Here is a 26,246-nt window from a genome sequence, read left to right as displayed (position 1 = left end):
CTGTGAAGTTTATCTTTATCCAATTTAATGATTGTCCATGATGGACAGTTTTAAATAAAATACGAAGAAAAAAAAAAAAAAAATTGTGTGATGTGTCCGAATATTTAAAATACTTCAATTCAATAAAAACAAGCGCCCAGAGTTTGAAATATTCTGTATTATATCTATGCGTCTCTGTATAGAGCTGAGCCAAAGCAGCAACAACAACAAGACCTGCAAGCAAAGCTGGGACAGAGATTAAATTTATGGCTATAACTTCCTGACTGAAGACCAAAAATTGCTCAGACGATCGACGCTTGAGACCGATTATTTGGCCAAAAATCACATTTTAACCAGTAACCACTCGCCGTATTCACCTGATATGGCACCGTGCGACTTCTACCTTTTCGGAAAAATGCATTTGCCCATGAAAGGAAAGCGTTATGCAGACGTAGAGGCCATTCAAAAGGCTTGCACCGTCATACTGGAGGCCATACCGGCCAACGAGCTAAAACTCTCGTTCGACATGCTTTTGGATCGTGCAAAAAGCTGTATTGAAGCAGAAGGAGACTATTTTGAATAAAATACATTGATTTTGCCGAAAAAACCATTTGTTCTGTTTTTTTTTAAAGTCCTGTTTACTTTGGAACACACCTTGTATGTATTCTTTGTGGGGTCTGCCACGCCTTCTCGTGCTTGTAACATTTACCCGTAACTCCCGTAAGCCCGATATACTCTTGTACCTTTTAGATAATAGAGCTAGAGACTCAAAATTTTGTACACAGTCTTATTATGTACGCGGTATGAATATTTTTCCTAAAGAACCCCGTCCCCCCCATTGTAAGTGATTTTCCATAACTCCGCCAACTTCTTCCGAAAATTCAGGCGCCATCGCAAGAATGAAGCCGTTATGGAAAAAAATACCGATGTCCCAGATGGTTCAATAGGTAAAGGTCAGGGGTAACGACAATTCGCCGGAACCGGAAACTTTAAACATAGAACACTCAGATATGAATGTCAAAACATTAATACATTGATTTCAGTTGCATTGTCTATTCCAAATGAAATACTTGTTTCGAAAATTTTAAATTTTAGTGTGGCTCATTAAAAATTATTTGTGTTGATATTTTAACTACACGCTCCCAGAGAAATCGTGTCACCATTTCATATACATTCAGTCAAGCTTATCAAAATCGGAAGTGTCATTGTGTTCCAAATATTCGAGGGATAAACATAACACAGTTATACAAAACAAAATAAAAAATATAAAAAAGTTTTAAAAGCAAAAAGCTTAAAAGTACAAAAAAAAAAAAAAAAAAACTAAACAATGACTTCAATAGTACAGAATCTAGCCCCTCCAACTACCATTGGACAGGCCTTACCACCATGGATGAAGATCGAATGGCCCCCAGAGGTGGAGCAGGGCATATACAAAGACTGGGGAGCCTATTACTCTCGCAGGCGTAGGGAAAACTTTGCCATGTACTACTATGACAAGGCACTGAACCTTGCCCCCGGGGATTTCGTGACCCTGTATCATCGCAGTCAGAGCAAGCGGAAGACTGCGCAAACCGAAGGAGCTCTCAACGACAGCTACGAGGCGAAAAGTAAGTACCCTAATTAATCTTTTAGTGAGTTCTATTAATTACCGTCTTAAACTAATGAAATTTACAAATTAGATTAGGCTTTAATTTACATCTTTTTTTGTATTCACTTATTTCGGGAAGACGAAAACTTTCAAGTTAAAAACTCAGTCAAGTATCTTATAACAGCATATTTGATCAGATTTCTATCAAAAAACATACCGTATATAGCTGAGCCATGTTTCTCATTCTAACATAACACTAATGTACATATACAAGGTGCAATTCGAAAGTTCCAGAACTTTTTAAATAGCGCGGCTCCTAGTGGCGCCATGTGTTGGAAATTTTTATCCGTCAATTGTGTATTCTTCAGTGTTGTCGTATGGAATTTATATAACAGCTGATTTGTATAACAGCTGGTATATCGCGCTAAATGTGACCACTAACCATACAACATATAGATGCGTCATTTCATACAACGAAAACGTCCCATCGAAATTGTTAGCGACAGCTCCCATAGCTGTTCGGGTATTTGCCGAATGGGAGCTGTCGCACTTCGGCTATGAGCCGACTGGGAGCTGTCGCATTCGTGCTCTCTGTGAGCGAATTTCATTTCATTCGCAGAGAGGCAGTCTACAGAGACGGTCGGTTCACGCCGCTTATGCTCTTTGTATGTGTGCGTGCACATATATACATGTATATGTTTATATGTATTTGTGCATTTGGTCTTTTGCTGTTTGCGAGCAGCAGCTTCAATTTCGTTTTCAGATTTTACCTGCTACATGGGCATCAGAATTTCATACACTGTTGCCATATTTCTGTCGCATTGTATTTTGGGATGCGTATGCAAGTGAAGTTTGTCAGTAGTGTATGGGTTTCTCATAACGCCTATAAAAGCACACATACATACAATTACATACATATTTATGTGTGCAAATGTTGTGTTCATATGCAGACCTTGACATTGTCATGACCTGCCTCAACTTATATTTATGCACAAGCAATTTTATTGATAGACTATTTCTTATTTTTGTTTGACTTGCATATTAATATGTAATATGTTTGTTCATATACAACATTAGATCGGTAACAAATTTGAGCGGCGAATTAAAAAAAAAAACAATATATATTAAATTATCAAAAGATGTACATACATATAAACATATATGTATGTATTTTTATTTATTTAATTACACTTGTTTTACAAATTTTACCACATTTTGCGACCCTTAAATGTACTTATTTTCATATTAAATATCGGCTAATTTGCCAACCGACATTTTTACCAAGAACATAAATAAAATAATATATTTTTAAACTAATATTTTTGAATTAATTTGATTTAAATGCCAACTGACATTTTTACCAAATATTTTGTAATTAATATGCAAGTCAAACAAAAATAAGAAATAGTCTATCAATAAAATTGCTTGTGCATAAATATAAGTTGAGGCAGGTCATGACAATGTCAAGGTCTGCATATGAACACAACATTTGCACACATAAATATGTATGTAATTGTATGTATGTGTGCTTTTATAGGCGTTATGAGAAACCCATACACTACTGACAAACTTCACTTGCATACGCATCCCAAAATACAATGCGACAGAAATATGGCAACAGTGTATGAAATTCTGATGCCCATGTAGCAGGTAAAATCTGAAAACGAAATTGAAGCTGCTGCTCGCAAACAGCAAAAGACCAAATGCACAAATACATATAAACATATACATGTATATATGTGCACGCACACATACAAAGAGCATAAGCGGCGTGAACCGACCGTCTCTGTAGACTGCCTCTCTGCGAATGAAATGAAATTCGCTCACAGAGAGCACGAATGCGACAGCTCCCAGTCGGCTCATAGCCGAAGTGCGACAGCTCCCATTCGGCAAATACCCGAACAGCTATGGGAGCTGTCGCTAACAATTTCGATGGGACGTTTTCGTTGTATGAAATGACGCATCTATATGTTGTATGGTTAGTGATGTGACATTACATTTGTAGTGTTGGTCGGAAAATGAACATCGAACAAAGAGCCAACATTAAGTTTTGTTTTAAACTTGGTAAAACTTTTACCGAAACTCATCAAATGATGAAACAAGTTTATGGCGATGATTGTCTATCCCGTAGCCGTATTCACGAGTGGACGAGGACTTGGAAGACGACGAACGTTCGGGCCGGCCAAAAGATGTTGTGAACGAAAAAAACACGGAAATTGTGCGTGAATTCATTAAAAAAGAGCCGAAATCATCGCTTAAATATATGGAATCGGAATTATCAATATCCGCAGCGTCGATTTATCGTATTTTGACAGAAAATTTGGGTCTCAGAAAGGTTTTTGCTCGATTTGTTCCGCACACTTTGAAACAACACGAAAAAGACCTCAGAATTCAACATTCAAGAGACATCATTAAAGAGGCCAAAAAGGACGCAAACTTTTTATATTCGATTGTGACTGGTGACGAAACATTGTGCTTTGAATATGAGCCCGAAACCAAGCGTCAAAGTGCGAAGTGGCAGTCTTTAGAGGAGCCGAGGCCGAAAAAAACTCGTCAACAGAAGTCAAAAATCAAGCAATGTTGATTTGTTTTTATGATTCCAAGGGCATTATTCATAAAGAATTCGTTCCAACTGGCCAAACGGTTAACACGGTGTTTTATGTTGGTGTTTTGAAGCGTTTGGCACCACGTATTCGTCGAATTCGGCCGGAATATTGTGAAGAAGGAAGCTGGCAATTATTGCATGATAATGCACCATCTCACCGTTTGACACTCACGATGGATTTTTTGACCAAAAATCTCATTCATAAGTACCATCAACCATTCACCCTATTCGCCTGATATGGCACCGTGTGGTCTTTTTATTTGTTCGGAAAACTACATTTGGCCATGAAAGGAAACCAATATGCTGACGTTGATGCTATCCAACAGGCGGCGACCGCCATTCTCAACGGCGGAAGGAGACTATTTTGAAGGCGACCAATAAATTTAAAAAAAAAAAATAGTTTTCGTTTTTTAATAAAAGTCCTGGAACTTTTGAATTGCACTTTGTATGTAGTAGTTTCGATGGCCCCTTCCATTTGGATTTAAGATGTCGCCTTGAGTCCCTGATGTAATAGCATTTCATCTGGTTTGAATTGAAATCTAAAATGTAAAATTAATTTATCCTAATTAGAAATTGTGCAAGGATTCAATATTGAAAATGCGCCTATCAATCTGGAAATATGTGATGCTCTCTATGAATTGAATCAGTTTGAAAATGCAAAGGCAGAGCTGCATGACAATATGCGACTGTTCACGGGCAACAAGACAAAAGCCTTCGAAAAACGACTTATTGTGGTATTTACATAAACACTACCACTAGTTAGAGATTGTACATTTACATACACGATTTCTGTAGGTGGATGAGAATATTAAAGACACTTGTGGCGAAGGACTGAGTCCGTTTATTTCCGAGAATGAAAAGCTAATATTCCATGTGAAGGAACTCCTGAATGCACAGTCCATAGTAGACTCTCGTCCATTGTGGAAAATCTTAAAGGAGCAGGGGAAATGTGATGTCCTGAGTATTCCCGACATAGAAGTGAGTGAATGGCATATGAATTCTTCGCACTTTCTAAACTTTAAAACCATTAGGAAGAATTGTTGTCCCCTCTCGAAGTTGCAAGAAGAAAGCGATGCTTCGATGTATTTAACCAAGTGTATATGGACAAGTCTTGGATTGATGTGCTATTCCTGAGAAACTTGCGCAAGAACCCAAATCTGCTTTTAGAGCAGTGCAAAAACTCAAAGGACTACTTAAGCGCCTTAACCACAAAACAGTACGATGTGGTTATGAAATTCTTGGTAATACTTATGCGGATAGTTATTGTTTTTGTCTTTGATAACACAGCCTATCTCCATTTTAGAAAATGCTTCAAGCTCGATGTCCACTATACTATGTACGATACATCAAGTACAAGAACAAGAGAATGTTGACAAAGTTCCGTGAGGACTACTTATTCCGGATTCAATATCAGACTCGTCGTAATATGATTTCAGTCCTGAGGAGCATTCGACATTTACGTGAAACCAAAAATGTTGCGGTTAGTTACGAAATTTTTATAGAAAACTCCGAATTAATAATGATACATTTTTATTCAGAGACTCTCCAAATACGTTGAAGAGGTTATGGGAGACTACGTGGTGTTGAAAACACATCGCATAATGCCATGGAAATTTGAATTCATGAACGAAGTCTACAATACATTGGCTTTGGCTCTCGTTGAGCAATATAAAGTGCCGAAACACTTTAAGCAGAGCGAGAGAAATGCTCTACTTAAGGTATTGCGTCTTCCCACTGACAAGTCAAAGGACTTTCTTACCTTTGTGTTTGGTGATCGGTCCACACATCAAGAACCCGACTTGGTGGATCCTTCAATGATTAAATCCAGGTAGATTTTGCATACTTTGCTTAATACGTGTACGTACATTAGACTTGAATGCGAACTCTTGTATTTTACAGACATATGATAACGCGTTTGGAAAAGCGAATGGCCTTTGCCAACTACTCTATAGAAAGGTGCTACTTACTCCATCAAATCGGCAGCACTCATCTGAAAACGAACCGCTTTGACGAATGTTGTTTCGCAGCTAGAAAGGCAATCGAAGGTAAATGGACAAGCGGGAATGTAGAACTGATTGAAACTTAATGTGGTTGTCCTTTTCAGAATCAAAGAATTGCAACAGTTACCTATGGAACTTCCTCAGTCATATACTGATTACCAAAGCACACGCTGCATTGCATAAGGTCGAACGGACTAAGGAGGTTCTGGCCAAGGCCCATGAGATTGCCCTTAAACTGGGCTCCCTGCGCATCGTTCACTTTGTGGAGATGTGCATAGCCTGCAACGAAGAGGAGTACATCATGAAGAAGGCTAGTCTGAGTGCAAACGCCAGTCGGCGCGAGAGTAGGGTCTCAGTGCGAAGCTCCAGATCTGAAAGCTCTATCATCTGATAATCCTAATCGGAATGCAACATAAAAATCCCAATTTTAAAATGTATATCTTGGAAAATTGATTTTCAGGCACTCCAAATTGATTGTTTATCACTAAATACATATACCCAGAATATAATTCGAATATGTGATTGTTTCTCAGGATGACAAGCGGAGTCGATATAGCCATGTCCGCCTGTCTGTCCGTCCGTCTGTCTGTCTGTGTGAACGCAAGGATCTCAGAAAGTGTAAGAATTAGAACAATCAAACTTGGTATCCAGATCTAAAAACCTAATATTTAAAAGTATCATCTTTTCTTCCAACAATTTTGATTATCCCTACACACTAGAAGAAGCTGAACTATGCCGATCGTATTTTGTGGCAAAAGCTACATGAATTCAATAGAGCTGTCATCTGCCCTGCGGTTAGTGTTAAATTTAAATCTTGTAGTAAAAGAATACGAAGGATCTCTACTTAAATATTCTCAAATCAATTTGCTTTCGCAAAGTATTTTAATTTAAGAGGCATAATAAAAATACACTTCCGCTTATACGAGTGATATTTAAAATAATCCTCTGTATTTCATTACAAGGGGCTATCAAAATACATTTTACGCGCGAAAATAAAAGTCGCACATGGTGGACGCTGATTTCCAATTCTGGTACAAATGCATTCCACAAACAATCTCCTAGCGTCCATTAGAATTTGCGGATATCACGCCTGCGCGTATGCTATAAATGTTCTCACAGCTTCTTATTGAGAATTGTCCTTGCTGGGTGGCACTTGTGGGTGCTGGCCTGGTCCATGGTCCAAACAGTATTACAGCGACACTCGCCGACTAAGCATCTTGCGCGCTTAAATAATAATATCGTCAATGCCCGAGCAAGTTGTGAATTGTTGCGCAAACGGCGGTTTCAGTTTAAATCTGAAGTGTAAGCAAGCATCGAGGCGTTGTGAATATATTCTCGCGAGTGTGAAACCTCCAATGATTATGTTTATGTAAAAAGTTTGACGGTCTTACAAAGTTTGTCTATTTTCTGAATATCGGTATGATAAATGCACATTCGTCCATTTGTTTGCCTTAACTGAACACGTACGATGCCAAGCCTCTAAAAGCCTACAAAATTTCCAGTAAAAGTTCAATTTCATGTTTCCGGTAATATCTTTAGAATTACTATACTTTGTCTTGTGGATGCAGGGAGAACTTGTCTAACTGATAAACAAATCTGATACCGACGGCCCGCGCATATTTAATTTGCTCTGCATTTAATGTCCTTATTGTTGCTTAATTTACTTATTTCATATTCAGCGACTTCAATTAATCGGCTTTTGAGTTATCATGATTTCAAGCTCTTAATAGAGTTAATCCTTATACGTTGCTTTGAATCGAATGCATTGTTTTTTTACTTTTACTTTCACATATTTCGAAACCGAGAATATTATTATTGGTATAAAATTTTGAAGAAATAAATAATAAATAGAAAATTGGTTAAATAAAGTCGACAATTTATTTATTTCATTTATGATGAAATAGCACAATGAGGCAACAATAAACTGTTCCCGCTTTAAATATACAAGTAGACTAAATTCTTAGAGACAATAACTAGCTTAGGTTCTAACGAGATGGGCGCCCTTATGAGCAGTCAGTCTGTTTGCATTTACTTTGCGGCAACGACGCGCGTTGGTTTGTTAATCTGAAACTCAAATTGGGTTACCGCCGCACACAGAGCGTGCAGATTCCATATGACTGTTGACATACACGATGTTATAGTTGTAGACTGGTACACACGAGCTCTGGTATTTATAATACATATTAGGTGCATATGCTGTCATTTATAATAACGAAATTATTAAAGCCGCAGTCCCGCGGCCGTTTGCCTGCCAGTCAGGCTTTAGCCAAATGACATGTCACGGATCGGAATGAAGTATTATGCCCAATATGTATGTACATTGTACCTATAAACAAATGTGCTTACGAATTCTCAGCATGCCAACACCTTACTCGTGGAGTCAAATGTGATCCCTACAAATTACTTTCGTCTGTTCTAATTTAATATTTTATTGACTGGAGTCAAATATTTTCTGGCGCGGTAATAAAAAATTCCAAACCATGATTTATATTTCAATAACAAAAAGGGGCGGCCCCAACGAGCACAGCATTTTTCTCCTCAGGGACAGGAAATGTGATTTATAGAAAGGCCTTCTTCCTCCTACACTGATTAATGTTTGATGTCCGTGAACGCGGCGGAAATAAGTTTGCGTGTAAAACGTAAGCGGCTCATTAGTATTTACCAAAACAGTTTTCTTCAATAATATTTAATGATTTTGCTTCAAACACGTCAGCAAACAATTATTCTAATGGAAAACAGTTAATCCTCGCAAATTAACTTCATTATCCTCACATAAACTTTTCTGTCTGTAAAAATTGTAAAATTAACTTGAACTTGTTAAAAGCTCACATCTATGCATTTTTTCAGTCCACACACATGTCCTTCATTAAAAGAGATTATGGCAGATGTCATGAAAGCTTGCCTATCCATCATCTTTTTAATTATACACACACGTGTACTACACTGTACACGAATAGACCAAATCAATGTCAGTTCATCTATTTTATATTTTATATATACTTGTAAAGTATGTGGCCAGATATGGGCAGTCGAAGAATGTATTCAAAATTTGCGAGAGTAATATGCAAGACATAGGCTTTTGATTACTGAATAACGTAGTTATAATGTTTTAGAATAAATAAAATCTAAAAATTAATACATTAACTGAACGAAGTCTTTCCATTCACCTAACAATGCAATTTACTTGTATAATTAGAAATGTATGTTTTTTTCCCAATGAGAGATATTTGCTGACCTTTCCTTTTTATTTTATTCATTGCCACCCCCCTACTCCAACCTCTCCATACCGTTGTTTTCGTCTACAATTTTTCCATGCGTATTAGAAGCGCCTCACAATCTGTTGTTATTGACGACAGTAACTGCTACCACAATGCTATTAAGGAAAATTTCCATTCATATTAAAAGAACTGCTTAAATAATTTGTTTGGGGCGATGGCAGTTTTGCCATCAAAGAAATCTTGCATCTAAATTTTAGTAATGTAGTAGTGGCTATAATGAAACTTAACGTCATGCCACATACTCGTAAGCAATAACCGACTATAATTGCCAATGAGTAATGAATTCCAAGAACTACGGGAGGTATGGAAAGCCACCAAAGCGAGGGAGTGAAGGGTGCATTCCATAAAAGATATCAAATTCTGAATTTCCTTGAAACCGCCTGTAAGCCATCCATTGATATCGAATTTTAGTACATAACTTCGATTAAGGTAAAGGACTATTTATTGTTAAGTGTATGTTGGATCAGTATAACTAAAAGCATCTACTTCTTTCACAGCACTAGCTCTATCGCGTAAAACATATCCCTGTCACCAGCTATTACATACTTGTATATCAACACGTGACTTGATCGAGGTCAGATCACCGTATCATATATGTAGCAGTTATATAAACGGTATGATTTAAACAGAGCTTGTGTTTGAAAAACTTGTTTTTTATAAAAATATTGGAAACAAATACATATTGAGAATATTATTGTCGCAAATGTTGACCACGGTTGAACTAAAGCCAAAAAAATCAAATATGTTTCATAATCACGAAACGAAATAGGATAAAATATCACGGATGTATACGCGGCAATGGCCATGCCGGAATAGGGTTTCTGTTATACTTACCATTCTACAAGTTTCGGACTAATTCATTTTGAATATCACTATATTTTCCACGCCATTTCGTAAAGTGTTTATGCATCTACATACATATTTAAGTACATACATTTGTACAAAAAAACGCATGAACTACATCTTGACATACACAAGATGCGAAGACGGCGTTGAAGACTTTACTTCGCTTTTTCGTTTTGGCCTAATTGGGTGAAAAATATGTGTAGTAGATTGTTCAATGCTCTGTAAATTTTGTCATCATAACACAAATTGTGTACTATACTATACACTCAGAAACAAACACACCCATATGGAGATAAATTGAAATTCTGAGCTCATCTGTGGTTCATTTTCGCGAGACTAGAGCCTCCTCAAATTAAGAGTGCTTACAATTAAGAGGGACCCATTGCGCTACTTTGCATACCACGGCGCGTTAATTTATGCATGCAAATTCGTTCACTGAAAGGGTTCACGTAAATACACACATACTCGTACATACTATATAGAGACGTCTATGCATTGACGTTTCACTGAATTACTCTTCCGGTTGACGTTGCCTATCCTCATACTTGTATTTTAGGTTGTCGGCAACGCCTAAAATACGTACAGACAAACAAATGTAGATACCTATATACATGTGTCATATATGTCCATGTGTAAATGCGATTGAGCTCTTCTTTGGCGGGTTCATTTATAATATTTTATAATATTTCATTAGTTAGGGTCGTCTTGGGAGGCAGACGAGCGAACGGCTTAATTGCAGTCCAAAGTGCGCGTATACATACATAGATATGTATGAATGTCTACATGCCTGTCTGTTTGGAAATGTGGCTTAGGGTTTACAACAATGTAACTGTCAGTAATTAAACGAATCCACAATGGCATTGTCTAAGTAAGCAGCTTTTATATTTGTTATTAAAATGCATGTACATAATTGTACTTACATACGCAACGCAATTAGTTGAATCGGAAGAAGAAAAAAAGATGAAGGCAGTGTAGTGCCTTTCTGGGAGCATTAAGCATAAGTGGGGTGATAGCAGGATAGCGTTAAGCTTGAACTTATTATTTTCGTGCCGCCTATTTAATATGTTTTCATTGCTTGAATAAAATAAGTCGTCCTGACCCGACTGTACCCACTTAAAAAAACAGTCGAGCAAGCCCGACAGTAAAATAGCCTGTACTATCCCCAAAAAAGAAAATTAAAAAAAAGAAAAAATTAAAAATAAATTATATTATTTAAAAAAATGAATGAATGAATTAATTAATTAATTAAATTAAATTAGAATACATGTTATGTTCAGTTTTTCAATACGTGTTTATATGCGTGTATGTATGTAGCACAAAGTTGAACCAAAGCAGCAACAACAACAACAGCTGCAGGCAGCACATGTGCAGCGATTTTATTTATGGCTATAACTTTCTTCAGAATTGACCTATCATGATGAAACTTGGCACACGGACACATAACCACTAACTGGATGTAAATCAAATTTAATTTTTCACTACCAAAATTGATTTCAAAATTCCAAGAATTACGGAATTTAAAAAAAAAATACGAATGGCGGGGGAGTGGGGGTGTATCAGAATAAAAAAATAAACTTGACCTGCCTAGGGCTTATGGGAATCTGGATATCGAGTTTGGTTATTCTAGCTCTTATACCTTCTGAGATCCTTGCGCTTGTACAGACGGGCGGACAGACGGACGGGCGGACATGGCTATATCAACTCGGCTTGTCACCCTGATCAAAAATATATATACTTTGTGGGGTCTGCCATGCCTCCTTCTGTGTGTTACATACATGCTCACAAAACTAGTATAGCCTTTCACCCTTTGGGTACAGGCTATAAAAACACCCAAGTCCTACTCGTACATTTATTGACATTACCTTTAATTTGCAGTCATTTGTGTATTATTTCTCAATTTGCTGTTATAACTTCCTTCACAGTTGACCCATCATAACGAAACCTGAAATGAAGAAGAATAAGCACCAGCTGCATGTAATTGCATAAATTCAAAAAATTAAGAAAATTTAAAAAAATAGTCGTTGAAATCACACAAGAACTTAGAGTCGAATTAAACGTGTTGCAACATCAACTAAACATATAAGAAGGGTCGCTAAAACCAACCAAAGATAATATTCGTGCTAGCAAAAAAGCCCTTGACAATACTTTCTTTCCTGACGGTGTCTTTATCACGAAAACAGTATTATATTACCGGAAGTGATAAATGTCTTGGGTTTGAACTATTTACTTTCACATATGAAACAATGATTATGTTTCAGTCCCGTTAAAGACCAAACTAAGTATTCTCGTAGTTTGCCGCATAAAATAATTAAGCATCTAAAAAGAAATTACATTTCAAATTGAACGACATCAATTCTTCCATCCAAGAAGCCCAACTCGAATATATAGTAGTTGTACTTTACCTTTTTCTTTTTAATATGAGCGAATAAAGAAAATGCGAGCTAAGATGAAAAAGGAAAAGAAAAGAGGGACTGTTGAGGTGAAAGCAGCACTTGCCGGGTAAAATTTATTTTCCCTTTTACATTCGCAGTAATTGCAATTTTTCTCGTCAACACTCTGTCAATTGTGGTTAAGTGAAAGCAGGTCCTGGCATTTGAACGAAATTAAGTAATTTGTAAAGACATTTGCAAAACAACTACCGCTTAAATAGAGAATTCAAGCGAATACACAAGGACAGTATAAATACAAGAGATTCTATGTTCATACAAGTATACTCGTATACCAAAAATAAACAGACGATCAAAGTTTCCACATGACTACAATTGCATATTGAATGAATAACCAATTACCAGAGGCAACTTAAGTTTACCGAACATTTACAACGCTTTCGTATTTATGTTATTTGACATATAAGTAGTATACATAATATTGAAAGAATGTAATTTTTTCGTAAATATCAATTGAAATATTTGAATGAAAATTTCGATGTTTCCTATGGAAAATTATTGTTGGGTTAAATTTTAAATTAGAGGAACTGAAATGCCAAAAAATGGAATCTTGATTTGTACATACGAAATAAATAAAAGATTATTATTGTTAAAGAATAACGATAATAATCGTTTTTACGATTCTATAACATCTATGTAGCTTATTAAAAAGTGAAAGAAGGGACAGAACGGCAATAGGTATTATTGAATATTTTCCATTCCATTTTGTTGGCTTTACTGTCTATTTGATTCCGTAGTTTGAAAGCCGAAAATTCCAACATCTTTTACTTTAGTCGGAATAGGGCCGATAAGCTCCAATTTGTCTAACAACTTTGAAGGAAACTTAAAAAAGAGTTATATTTATTTCATTTCTATTTTTTGTTTTCATTCGTGATATAGTGTCATAAACTTTAACAATATAAATTCAGCTCTATTTTTTCACCGTGTACCTGTTGCCATAGCAAGTTACTCGCTCTTACGTTGACCACTTCATGGCCCATAAATACTGCATTAAAGCTTAATATAATAGGATTTTACTTGTAATGGCGTGTGTGACAACAACACGCTTAAATTCACACATTCGAGTATAGGGTCGTAACGTGTTTCGGGTTGTCCTCTTACTTTCGGGCAAATCAAATTTAATTTTTCACTGTCGCGTCCAGCATTTCTTGAATTATATGGCAAACAAAGCGGCTTCGGTTTGTTGAAAAAAAGTAAAAAAGAAGAAAGAAAATCAAAATACCAAGCCGGAGGAAAGCAAACAGGTCATATGATAAGATAAAATCCCCGTCTTGTGCAAATAGCAGCAAAAAGATAATTTCACCAAAGCGCACATCTCAACAACTCACACACGGTCCGTGCTCACGCACGCGAAATTTGTTTGTCTGTGTCTTGCAATGCACGGGCCAGAGATTTAATTAGAGAATGTCAACAGCGAGCGTCGACGTGTCAAAGAAAACAGCACGTCAAATATCTCAGTGCTGGCGAATGCGTGTCCCGGAAGGATATGGGCAGGAGACTTGAGCCTGGCTGGTCCAGCTACAGGATGAAGATTCCACAGCCAGTGGCATTCGGTCAGGAGATTTACGGCTTGTAGCTTTCGGCCAGTGTTCCCCTGTGTCGTCCAGCCTAAGCATTTTATCTTGACGTCAATCGTTTTGAGGCACGTTCACTCACACGCAACAGACAGATATTAGACTCGCTAGATAATTAAACACTTATATACTTATATACATACAAGTATGCCTTACATTTAGCAGGTATGTCCACCTACTTTTGTATGTTAGGGAGCTTTTAAAAACTATAAGTCAGAAAGATGGAAGTTGTTTAAGAACTGAAGAACCCCGAATTGTTTAAAAAACGAAGAGCACGACCTTTTCGAAGAACACTGCACTACAAATATATACTTGTATATCAGAGATTACCAACTACCCCAGATGTGCCAACAAAATGTATCCTTTTTTACGCTTTATACAACTCAATATACATACATATGTAGAGGGTATATTTATGATACATATATACCATATCTCATATATTTATAATGACTATCTTTTGGATTACCAAATAATTGAAAATTAGTTTTTTTAATTTACTTCAAAAAGTCATACTTCTATTATCTTATTTGCCTAAAGCAACAGACTTGAACCCATAATTAATATTTGTGGGTAAACGGTTCTTCTATTTCGACTACATATTGCCAATTTTTCGCGCCCCTTCCTAACAACATTTTCGTGCTCTGTGCACATTCTACAAGTACTTATATCGTGGATAATTTATATAGCTTCTGTCTTACGGCAGAATTACTCACACTGCGGCATAGCCAAAAGAACAATATTTGCAAATTAATCTATTCTGAGCAGCCGCCGCTTCTACCGCCTCTGCCGCCCCCAAACCAAGTCGTGCTCTGTTATCTCTCAATGTTTTCGGGTACGCAGTAATCTACGGAGATCTGCGAGATTCAGTTGATTGTTGCGGTGTACGGGCGCTGACAACCGACAATTCCAACTGCAATCGACCGAGGCAAGCGAAACATTATTCATCGTGATTGATGTACCGTATTGCAAGCGCTCTGTCCAGTTTTCCTACAAATTATATTGTTCATTCATTCCTTTCGTGAATTGTGCAGACTCACAAACTACAACTACAAATGCAATTACGTGGAAACAAATGAGCCTTCTACTTGTATCACTATGATTGAAGATAGGTACAACAGTGTATTGTGTACGGTGACAGGTTCGTCTGGTGAAATTTATTAATACTGTTCCAAAGATGATGGAGTTGAATGAACTAAATGACCTTATGGGTCAAGCGACGACTATGCCCTGGTCGACAGAAAACATAACCTACGAAAATATTAGTAGACCGCATGGAACCGCTGTCGGTGTCACATATAATCTAACTGACCTCGACAACCAACCATTCAATGGGACGCAGAAAGAGTTTCTGGAATTCTACTTAGGCCCCCAGATGCTACCGCTTTATAAGGCTCTACTGGTAAGTGTATACATTAATTATTAATAATTATTGTGTTACAAGATGAAGTTAAGATTGACTATTAAGCACGTGGAGTTACTAATATTCCAGGAATTACGGGAGTTATGGAAAATCACTAATTGCGGTAGAGAGGGGGCATGGAAGGAAATTCCGAAGGACACATTTCCTGCGTACTCATATAAGGCATCTTGGACTAAAAATGTACAGTCTTTGATATATGGATGATACGATAGGAGCGAAAAATGGGTGGAGGGCATCAAAAAAATAGAACAAATTCGTATAGCGTACACACGTAGGGCATCTGTTTATAGAATTTCATGTCTTCATCTCTTAAAGTTTTTGAGATCCAGGTGGCTAGATGGACTCGTCTTGTCATACCGATCAAGAATATATATACACTGCCACGCCTCCTTCTGCCTGTTACATTTGGCACCTCCCACAAACCTAATACATATACATATATATTGTAGTCTTGTACATTTCATGAACAAAGTATACTTCATGTTTTACGGCTTACAAGGCCTAGAGCACGAGTTCTATATGGTGTATGCGTGTCAAAAATTAAACAAGATAGAACGCTACAGTCGAGCAAGCCCGACAGTAAAATAGCCTGTACTGCCCACAAAAAAAGAAAAATTAAAAAAAAAAAAATTAAAAAAAAAAATTAAATTATTAAAAAAAATTAATGAATTAATTAATTAAATTAAATTAGAATATATGTTTATGTTTAGTTTTAACAGCATACATTTACATCACGTACCTATGCGTGTTTATATGCGTGTATGTATGCAGCACAAAGTTGAACCAAAGCAGCAACAACAACAACAGCTGCGGGCAGCGCTGCCGACAGAGGCAGCGCATGAGCAGCGATTTTACTTATGGCTATAACTTTCTTCAGAATTGACCTATCATGATGAAATTTGGCACACGGACACATTAGTACTAACTGGATGTACCTACCAAAATTGATTTCAAAATTCCAAGAATTACGGAAGTTATAAGAAAAAACACGAATTGCGGGGGAGTGGGGGGGTGCATCGAAAAAAAACTCAAACTCGTACTTTCTCGGTCTTAGGAGAATATGGAAACCAAGTTTGGTTATTCTAGCTCTTATACTTTCTGAGATCCTTGCGTTCATACGGACAGACGGACAGACGGACAGACAGACGGACAGACGGACGGACGGACAAGGCTATATCGACTCGGCTTCTCATCCTGATCAAGAATATATATACTTTGTGGGGTCTGCCACGCCTCCTTCTGTGTGTTACATACATGCGCACAAAACTAGTATAGCCTTTCACCCTTTGGGTACAGGCTATAAAAATATAGACATAGATAATTCTAACTAAAGTCTCTCTTTGATGAATCCAAGCAACTAAAAAACTGACGCTGACATGCATAGATATATCCAATTGAAAAAAAAACCTTTCTTGACAGCCCCGTACATTTTTTTTGAGCGTACACAAGTAGTTATGGAATTAGAAGAGTTAATCGTGGATGAATTTTCAAACACCAAAGAAATTAATAATTAAATTTTCGTATCTAAATATACGTATATGAATAGCTGAATAATTTGGAACAACGTTGTACGGCAAAATAATTTTCAAATCCGGACGATATTGGGAATGCAACCATCAAAAGTGAATTAAAGGTATTATAAACAAATTGAGTGGCAGTTCCAATATCAACAGAATAATACAACAAAGACATCGACTATAAATATCTGCAGGCACTTTTACAGGAAAAGATCCAATGAACTTAAGCGTGGAAAATATATCGCTGCTTCTATCCATTAAAGCGCATCGTTCTTTATCTTTGAATGATTTTCACAAAATGCAAATCAATAAAACTGCACGCCCCAAAGAATCAATAGGTGCGAACAACCACAACATGGCATGAAAGAGCAGATAATGTTACCCTCTGAATTCCCTGGCGACAAGCAAAATGAATTCCAATTACTTAATTCTCACATTTACACCTATCCTCTGGGAGTTGCTGGGTGCCGGTTTGTTGGTATGGTGTTGACATCCCATTGAATAGGTAATACGAGATGTGCTAATTTGCTGGGCGATTGGTCGACGCGGCACGTGTTTGGCAAGTTCAAAGGAAATGACACTGGCACTATACTGATAAAGAATTTAACCCCTTAATATAAATAATTTGCATTTTAATAAAAACAGTTCCACTGAGGCCCCGAAGGCAATCCGAAAATACAACATACTTGTATAATTACCCTACAATTAGTCGAGCATACAATAAACAGACAGAGATGCCGGGGACGAGGCTGTCCCTATGCGGAACAACAAAACGCTTAAATGTGTAACAGGACGAGGGTTGACTTCGTTGTCTTTCTTTTAATGCAACAAGGCAATTATCGTGTGCCATAAGAGACGGCAGCCCGCCTTTCACTTTCTGTGTCCTTGATAGTCAAATACGCCGAGCCATACATAACTATGAATGCATGAATTCATGCAAGCAAACAACATACAAGTATTCGTACAGGAGGGTGTACGTGGGTGTATCGGTGTATGGGTGTATGGGTGTTTGTCTCACATGTTAACAATGCGTATTAGATTGCTGCTGGCAGGCAGGACCCGGGCATAGACACCACAATTTATTACCAACTAATATTGCACGTGTGGACATGTGAGTACGTACTCCACCATCCGGTGGTACTCACAAAAGTTAGGTGATACTTTTATCCTGGTGGTTATTTACACAACGATGGGCGCTTCTGTTTTTGTTAGTGCCAACCTTACACGTTTAATTTAAGTGCGAACAGATGTGGCAATAAACACATGAGTTTGCTTGCACATATACTATAACATAATGGATTGGACAACGATTGGACAGCTTAGCACTTAATGCCCGAAAATAAAAGCAAATAAACAAATTTAGTTGGTCATATAAAGCTTGACGTTATCCACTCGTTCCCATAGCAATGTGCGTATCTAAGAGGTAATTATTTGCCATTACATATTTATTTAATTATGGACTAGTCGAAACTAAAGCTCAGCGCATTAGCTTGTACAATTATTCCAACTGGCCAGATATCATCTAGCACAGCTTATGAAACAAATTCACAATCAAAAACATGGAGGACACATGCCAAAGGGGATAAAAAGATATGCGAAAATTCTTGAAGATAGGCATCGATGACAATGCTAGTCGTTCTAGACATATCATTTTCTATTTCAAATTCAAATGATTTTTAATTTCTAATTTTGCATTCTTTTAGAGCATATTTAGCCATGTGTTAAAGTTATATCTTGATAGCACAATTTCAAGACAAGTAAATAATTAAATATACATAGAGTAATATATGGTTGAAATTTTTTCACTTGAAGTTTTTAAAAAACGAGCATATGGCTAAAGTCGTGCTAGTCCTACTCATAACTCCTCGAATTTTCCTTTTTGCCTGCTATAGCCTTTCATCTAAAATAAACTTTTTTGCATAAACCCTTTCTATGTTAATTAATTGAGCGAATCAAGTATGCAGACCTTAGCTGTTGCGGTTAAAAGGTTGATGGTATTCATGCCTATATCGATTTGTCTCGCCATGCTGTTCATATACTGAAGTACCTATAACATGGAGTCTGTCTCGCCTCTTTCTCCCAGTTTCTTAGGCATTGCGTTTAGAATTTTAAATACACCCTATTCTACTTGTTTTGCCTTGAAAATATACGCTCTTATATGATAAATTCTGGTAAATCTTTTAATGTTTATATACAATGGCGTTGTCGAAACTGGAGCTTAACATGTATACTATAGAAAGAGAGCCAACATTCAAAGATAAGTAATTGGAATAAGAAGTAATTCGATTGATTACATTCGCCAAACTAGTTGTTCGTCTTAACTTTCAGCTCTGACATTATTCTATCTGAAACATAATACTCAATACATTTCCATAGGAAAAATAAAAATAAATGAACGTGCTTATGCGTGTATGTGTTGTGTATTACGGAGGATTTTAATACACGTATGTACATATATGTATTACAATCGGCCACATTGCCGTACATATTGCGGTTTTATGCTTGACATAAGAAATTAATTTCCGGCTTGATAAATACTTTACTTCGTAATTAGTGATGAATAGTTTAGTACAAATATTTTAAATACATAACAATTGCGCTTTTATAATGACGCATCTTTTTTAAAAAATGTATCACTCTTAATGAGTCGCGTAATTTTTGTCTGTATTATAGGTCAGCATTATCTTCGGTGGCATTTTCATAACCGGCGTAGTGGGAAATGTCCTTGTATGTATCGTTATAATACGGCACTCGACGATGCACACGGCTACAAACTATTATCTCTTCAGCCTGGCGGTGTCTGATCTCCTTTACTTGCTTCTTGGTGAGTCGTACTGGGTGGATTGGAGTCCCCATTAACTTGACTGTTTGCGTCCCGTACAGGTCTACCGGCAGAGGTTTTCCTATACTGGCATCAATATCCGTATCTCTTTGGGCTTCCCTTTTGCAAAATAAGGGCCTTCATTTCAGAAGCGTTAGTAGATGATCCTTGCAGCCAGCTGGCATGATCACTTATTGAGAAATATTTCAGGTGCACATACGTATCGGTTTTCACCATCGTTGCATTCTCTATGGAACGCTTTCTGGCTATCTGCCATCCCTTACATCTGTACGCGATGGTTGGCTTTAAGCGCGCACTTCGAATAATTGCAGCATTGTGGATAGCGAGCTTTTTAAGCGCTATACCATTTGGTATAATGTCAGAAATTCAGTACCTGAGAGATCCGAATGGTAACCCCACTTACTATTTTCATGCACCGTGTAAATAAATGAATTAAATTTAATTCACCACAGATAATACAAAAATTGCAGAATCTGCATTTTGCTCCTTGTCTCTCCCCGATGAGCTACCCCTCTTCGAGGTTTCGTTCTGCATATTCTTCGTCATACCTATGGTTCTAATCATAATTTTATACGGACGTATGGGAGCACAAATCAGATCCAGAACAACACAAAAATTGGGTAATCCTAACTCGGTTGGAAATCAAAGATTTTGAACTTTTAAAATGGAAATCCATTGCAGGAGTTCAGCACGGCTCCATTCGGGAATCGAGGAATTCGCAGATGAAGAAGAAGGCAGTAATACGGATGTTGGGTAAGTAAACGTCGACACCACCCCAAAGAGCAGCTATATTAACATACTATATGTATGTATATGTATGGATATTGATTATCAACTCACACAGCTGCTGTCGTCATCACATTTTTCGTCTGCTGGTTCCCATTTCACATTCAACGATTGTGGTACTTGTACGCAAAAGGTGTGGATAATTTTCAAGACATTAACGAATGGCTCTTCTCCATAGCCGGATTCGCATACTATGTATCGTGGTAAGACCTGCCTCTGCCTTGCAGTGTTTTTATTCATATTTTGACATCGCATTTAACTTAAGTGCGCCCATCTGCATAATTTTCTTTCATTCGTTTGTTTTATTCACATTAGCACCATTAATCCCATTGTATACAATGTGATGTCACATCGCTACCGAGTCGCTTTCAAAGAGATTCTCTGTGGGAAACGAGTGAGCGCCTACTACAATAATGGATTCGCCAGGGATCAATCCAGTTTTCGGGAAACTACAATTGCCACCAGCATGGGCAGCAACAACCACTACGAACGTGTGCACTCGGTAAGTGGGGTGGGCGTTGTCAACGGCAATTCCAATTTCAAGCCTATGGGCTTGTTAACCAAAACTTGCCAAGTCAGCTGATAATCCGCAAATAATGCTGGTGATTTACATTAATTTGTTTCTTCCTGAGAGAGCAAAGTTACTGTTCACTAAGTACATTTAATGCAATGACGTAAGCCCCTAATACTTTCATACATACATGTGTGTATGATAAATAATTCAGTAACAAAAGAGTTTCTTAGTTTTGTGGGTGTTGTTCGATTTGAAACGCTTTGTAATTTAAAATTCACAGAACAGTTATAGATACAAGTACAAGTTTTGCTTACACCTATTCATATAACTATGCGCCTTTTCGGAACTTCGCTGGACTTCGGAATTTCGTTCTGTAAAACGCAAAAATGAATAGATTTTTTTTTTCAGTGTCGGCAGCTTAAACAAGGAACCCGGCCGTCCGGACATTCTGTTACTTCTTTTTCGTAGGCTCTCTCATCCGTAAACAAAGCACCTTTGTTTAAGGCAACAAACCGGGGCACTTCTTTTATATGACTTTCGTCTCCTTTTGTTATCGAGTTTCTTTGCCTTTAATTGAGCCAGCTCTTATTAATGCGATTTTCTTTCATTTTAATTAGTTTTATTATGTTGCTTTATTTTTTTATTTTTTGCATTTTCTAAATGCATTTAGTTTCCTCCAAAACCCAATATTCTATTCCATTTATCAAATTTAACTACCATAGAGGGCTTTGTCAAGCTTAAGAACTAGTATTCTGGATTTCTAGTAGTGGAAAACTATATATATATATATATATATTAAAGGAAAAATTAAATTTGTTCTTAACAAATGAGTAACTAATAACATAAAATGCTTCAAATATAAAATTTTGTAAAATAGGTTAACTAGGCTAATTAAATCGTCTTAAACTCGTTTAATGAAAATTGTATGGTTCTTGTGACTAGTGCTTTAATTTATTATAAATTTTATTTTGTCGCACTAGGAAATAATACTAACAAATAAAAGTGTAACAGGCAGAGGGAAGCGTAACAAAGATTTAGCCCTGCTTGTCAATCTGTCAGTCTGTCCGTTTGAACACTTATATCCCAGAGATTATAAGTGCTAGAGGCACAAAATTTCGCACAAAATTGTTATTACAATTTATTATTGTTTAATACTAGTGTAGTATACTCACAAATGTTTAGTACAAAAATTGGCCAATTCAAGATTTAACAGACTAGAAGTTTTAGTTTGATTCAGAGTGTGTTGAAATGATTGTAATGGGAAAGAACATTGATTTATTGGCCTTTGATGTCAAACTCGATCATTTAAAAACAATTGTATACTATTTGTTTTTTCCAGGTACACATCCGCTCAAGCCGCCATCTCAATAATACGCACGAGAGAGAATCAATGAATTCTAATAGATTTTCTATCAAAAAGACATACAGTCTGCCCTTGCAAAAGGTAAATAACGTTGAGTAAAAATAAACATTCATCATTACATACGCACATTGATTATAACACACATTTATACTATACATATAAGTACATTTATCGACACAAAAGAACAGTTCCCCAAAGTAAATATGCCTGTAGCAGCGCCTAATTATGTAGATCTTTCCCATGTTTCAAATGTGGCTTGGGAATATGCGAGCTCTTACCAGAGTAAATATTGGATAGCATTATTGGTGCTGGTGCTCCTAAATCATGATAAACTTTATTCAGTTTTCCCTCAATTTGTCTTTTTCACTTCTAAGGGCATGTACAATTAGGCATGTCCCTAAGGGGCACAAGTGTGTTGAGCCCAGTTCGAAGGTAACTGACTTTTATATTCTTTCGTGCACTTATTGTGTACATATATACTCGTATATATTTTTGTTTTCGTTTTTCTGGCATCGAAGTGGCTGCTATTGTTAATATTTAGCGAAAAATATGTGTACAAGCGTAACAAACTTTAACAAAGAAACAAAAATAAAGAACAAAGTTTTCAAACAAGACTACGGTTGCTTTAGCAAAAATTGATTAAGATTTTTCATGAGCGGCAAATAAAGCTCATCTTTTTATATGAATTAAATTTATTGTTACTTGTAGACTTTAAATATGTACATTTAGTAAACTCAAAACTTTAATGTGAATCCTTTATGTACTTTCCTCCCATACCTCTCTTGCAAATCAAACAAATAGGCAATGCTAAAGCTTATTAAAATTTTATGATTAACACTGCATGTGCTGAACAGAATAAAATAAAATAAATTAAACTGTTGTGTATATGGACATCAAATTTACATTTCAACAAAACGAAAATATGAATTTAAGGACCCTTGTTCTCAACTATGTATTTACATGTAAGCACGATTATGTTTGTATACAAAATCGTGCCTTTTGCATCGTCAGTGCTATTTGAATTATTTGCGAATTATTTGTTAGCGCACATTTTTTCAATTCTGAGAAAGTAGCAGGGTGGAAGGGAAGCTAAAGTACAACACAATCTAATTTCCTTCACATTTTTCCTGTGTCTGGCGGTGCTGTGGAAAGTTGCCGCTGACAGTCGTCGGGAAGGCAAACAATCGCTTTGATGTGTTAGCAACTCGCTTAGATTTTCGCAGCAACCCCTTCATTTCCCAAAAGTTCCGTTCAAAACTTTAGGTCAGCCGAAATCACGCCCACTGCCAACACCTGATGTGTAAATTTAATATATATTTATGTACGTATTTTGTGTACATGCTTTATACATACATAATTTATTTACAATATGTACATAAAAGGTAAGTATATTCACGAGGATAGATTTGCGTGTCGGTTATCGTTTCATGAAAACTAGTGGATATTTATTAATTTTTAGTCAACAACATAATGGTGCATATCCAATAAACAAACCTGTCAACACTTTATCAATATTTAATAACGAAACCAACTGGGGGAGGGACTTTTAAGTGTACAAGTACATTGAAAATAAATATAATAAATGATGCATATAACAGAAAAGCCAATGCGCATTGCGCGAAATGGTCGATAAATGTATTCTGTCTGAAATTATTGCATTTAGTAAAATCTTGAAAAAGAAGTCAAATAAAAATGTAATTTGTATTCTTTTCTTTTATAGAATGTGACTCCAGATCCTGCGCTCCTAAGCACCACAAACATTGTAATTGTAGTAGAAAATAGCTCAAATGGTCGACCAACTGAGAGCAAAGTGCCAGACGAATATAAGCTCAAGAATAATGAAACCTGTATATAATATGAGATCTAATTAATTTAAGTATTTAATACCAAACGAAATGTACATAATATGTTGACATATCTCTTAACTCTCATTCTATATACATATGTAAATATATATCAAATTAATCCAAGCTCGTTTTGCGGTTTTCGTTTGTTTTCATGGGAGCCTAAATTCCTAGCATAGTTCTATTAACTTTTCCTTTTACTTCAAATTTTACACATTATGCATTTTGGATTGATTATTTTGTATACCCTGTACCAAACAGGTAAACGAGTATGCTTGTTTTGTGCGAATATATGTGACCGTCTGCCGCCTGCCTGTCCATATGAATACAGGAATCTCGGAAGGTATAAGAGTTAGAATAACCAAACTTAGTACTCTCTTAAGAAAGGACAAGTCTATATTTTTTTCAATACACTTCACCCCCACTTTTAATTTTGACATTAAGTGCTTTTGTGTCCTCATGTTATTTATCATCATAATAGGTCATATATAAAGGAAGTTATAGCCATAAGTGTAATCTCTGTCCATGCTCTACCCGTAGCTGTTGCTGTTGCTGCTTTGGCTCAACTCTGTACTGCACAGGCACGCATGGACACACATAGACACAATATTGTTGTAAATGTATTCTATTGCAACTGTACGAATCTATTAACGTGTTATGAACTTTTGATTTTACTAATAGTACTTAATTAGTTTAATTATAAAAAAAATTACTTTAAAAATGTAAAATAAATATTTTGTGGAAGTAAGCAAAAGGTATTTAAGAGTAGAGCCCACTGTAATCTTGCGTTCCTTTCTTGTTTCGGTATTTTATTGTGAAACTGTTGCTTAATGAATTCTGATATTTCTGATTTTTATTTAATATAAATAATTAATTTTCAATAAATACAATGGTTAGGTTTCAATGGTCCCCCAATACGTTAGGTTTCAATGGTCCCAATGAATGAGGCATTGTGATCCCATATAGGTCTGCCCTTAGCCACCCGGCAATGGACCTCCACCTGGATAATGCTATCACGACAGCTTTTGCAGAAATCTTTATGTGGGATGCCAAGTCTGCCGACGTGTCTGCCAACTGGGTAATGGCCCCACCCCCATGGAACTTCTAACGGTTTCAGATTAGCGAGCTTGAGTGTGCGTTTCAGAATTCGAGGAGATAATTAAATCAGAAATTGTAATAAAAGTACGAAAATGTTTTAGCCTGTACTATTAAAACAAAATGCAAAAAAGAAAGACCGACAGACTGAGTCTGTGTATATAAACGTATAATCGGTAGCAGAAAATTGCGTAAGGTAGAGTTAATTAAAATAAATGTTTACCACATGCGGCCGCACTAAACGAACTAATTAAATAATTTGACATGGTCTTGGCATTTGCAAATGCATATGTGGCATGAATACGCATTCATATACATACATACATATGTACACACATTGGTATATGACAGGTCTAAATGTATAGATGAGCAAAAAGTTTGGAAATAAGCAGTTGCAGTTCCATAATTGGAAAGCTTCGCTCAACAGGCGGATAAACGCAAAATATTCATTGAATGAAGTCAGGTGCGTGTGAAGCGTATAATTTTAACAAGATGTGTTGACTTAACTTTTCGCTGAAGTGGTAAATAATTCCTGCACATCGGCA

At 36.6% G+C, this 26,246-nt stretch overlaps 2 protein-coding genes across 3 annotated transcripts; both read left to right on the top strand.

The window, feature by feature from the left end:
• Positions 1–1,058: 1,058 nt before the first annotated feature.
• On the top strand, positions 1,059–6,681 carry LOC115624752. The gene is made up of 8 exons (XM_030519582.1): positions 1,059–1,586; positions 4,743–4,906; positions 4,968–5,150; positions 5,204–5,413; positions 5,476–5,652; positions 5,711–6,000; positions 6,072–6,217; positions 6,277–6,681. The coding sequence occupies exons 1-8, from the start codon at positions 1,307–1,309 to the stop codon at positions 6,561–6,563; spliced, it is 1,737 nt and encodes a 578-aa protein (XP_030375442.1). The 5' UTR covers positions 1,059–1,306; the 3' UTR covers positions 6,564–6,681.
• An 847-nt stretch (positions 6,682–7,528) lies between these two features.
• Positions 7,529–24,732, top strand: LOC115624691 (neuropeptides capa receptor). 2 transcript variants are annotated; one of them, XM_030519500.1, is made up of 11 exons: positions 7,529–7,589; positions 15,459–15,719; positions 19,931–20,081; positions 20,141–20,231; positions 20,289–20,488; positions 20,552–20,719; positions 20,781–20,852; positions 20,944–21,088; positions 21,201–21,387; positions 22,739–22,843; positions 24,483–24,732. In XM_030519500.1, exons 2-11 carry the CDS (start codon positions 15,495–15,497, stop codon positions 24,615–24,617), a joined length of 1,479 nt encoding a protein of 492 aa, XP_030375360.1. In that variant the 5' UTR covers positions 7,529–7,589; positions 15,459–15,494; the 3' UTR covers positions 24,618–24,732. The 2 variants fall into 2 exon arrangements, with proteins under 2 accessions (XP_030375360.1, XP_030375359.1); XM_030519499.1 differs by lacking the exon at positions 7,529–7,589 and having other exon boundaries at positions 15,224–15,719.
• Positions 24,733–26,246: the final 1,514 nt, after the last annotated feature.

The sequence above is a fragment of the Scaptodrosophila lebanonensis genome, unplaced genomic scaffold, assembly GCF_003285725.1.
Source record: "Scaptodrosophila lebanonensis strain 11010-0011.00,11010-0021.00 unplaced genomic scaffold, SlebRS2 tig00000061-arrow-pilon, whole genome shotgun sequence".
Lineage (NCBI taxonomy): Eukaryota > Metazoa > Arthropoda > Insecta > Diptera > Drosophilidae > Scaptodrosophila > Scaptodrosophila lebanonensis.
The sequence above is the reverse complement of the archived record's forward strand: the minus strand, read 5'-3'. Positions and strand labels throughout refer to the sequence as shown.

What these genes read in the sequence shown, in the direction of transcription:
- LOC115624752 (XM_030519582.1), top strand. Translation starts at nt 1,307, where the DNA reads ATGACTTCAATAGTACAGAATCTAGCCCCTCCAACTACCATTGGACAG. An exon ending in ATGTGGTTATGAAATTCTTG is followed by an intron (nt 5,414 to 5,475) that starts GTAATACTTATG and finishes TCTCCATTTTAG; the next exon opens with AAAATGCTTCAAGCTCGATG. An exon ending in AGCTAGAAAGGCAATCGAAG is followed by an intron (nt 6,218 to 6,276) that starts GTAAATGGACAA and finishes TGTCCTTTTCAG; the next exon opens with AATCAAAGAATTGCAACAGT.
- LOC115624691 (XM_030519500.1), top strand. Translation starts at nt 15,495, where the DNA reads ATGATGGAGTTGAATGAACTAAATGACCTTATGGGTCAAGCGACGACT. An exon ending in CGCTTTATAAGGCTCTACTG is followed by an intron (nt 15,720 to 19,930) that starts GTAAGTGTATAC and finishes TCTGTATTATAG; the next exon opens with GTCAGCATTATCTTCGGTGG. An exon ending in TTCGCATACTATGTATCGTG is followed by an intron (nt 21,089 to 21,200) that starts GTAAGACCTGCC and finishes TATTCACATTAG; the next exon opens with CACCATTAATCCCATTGTAT.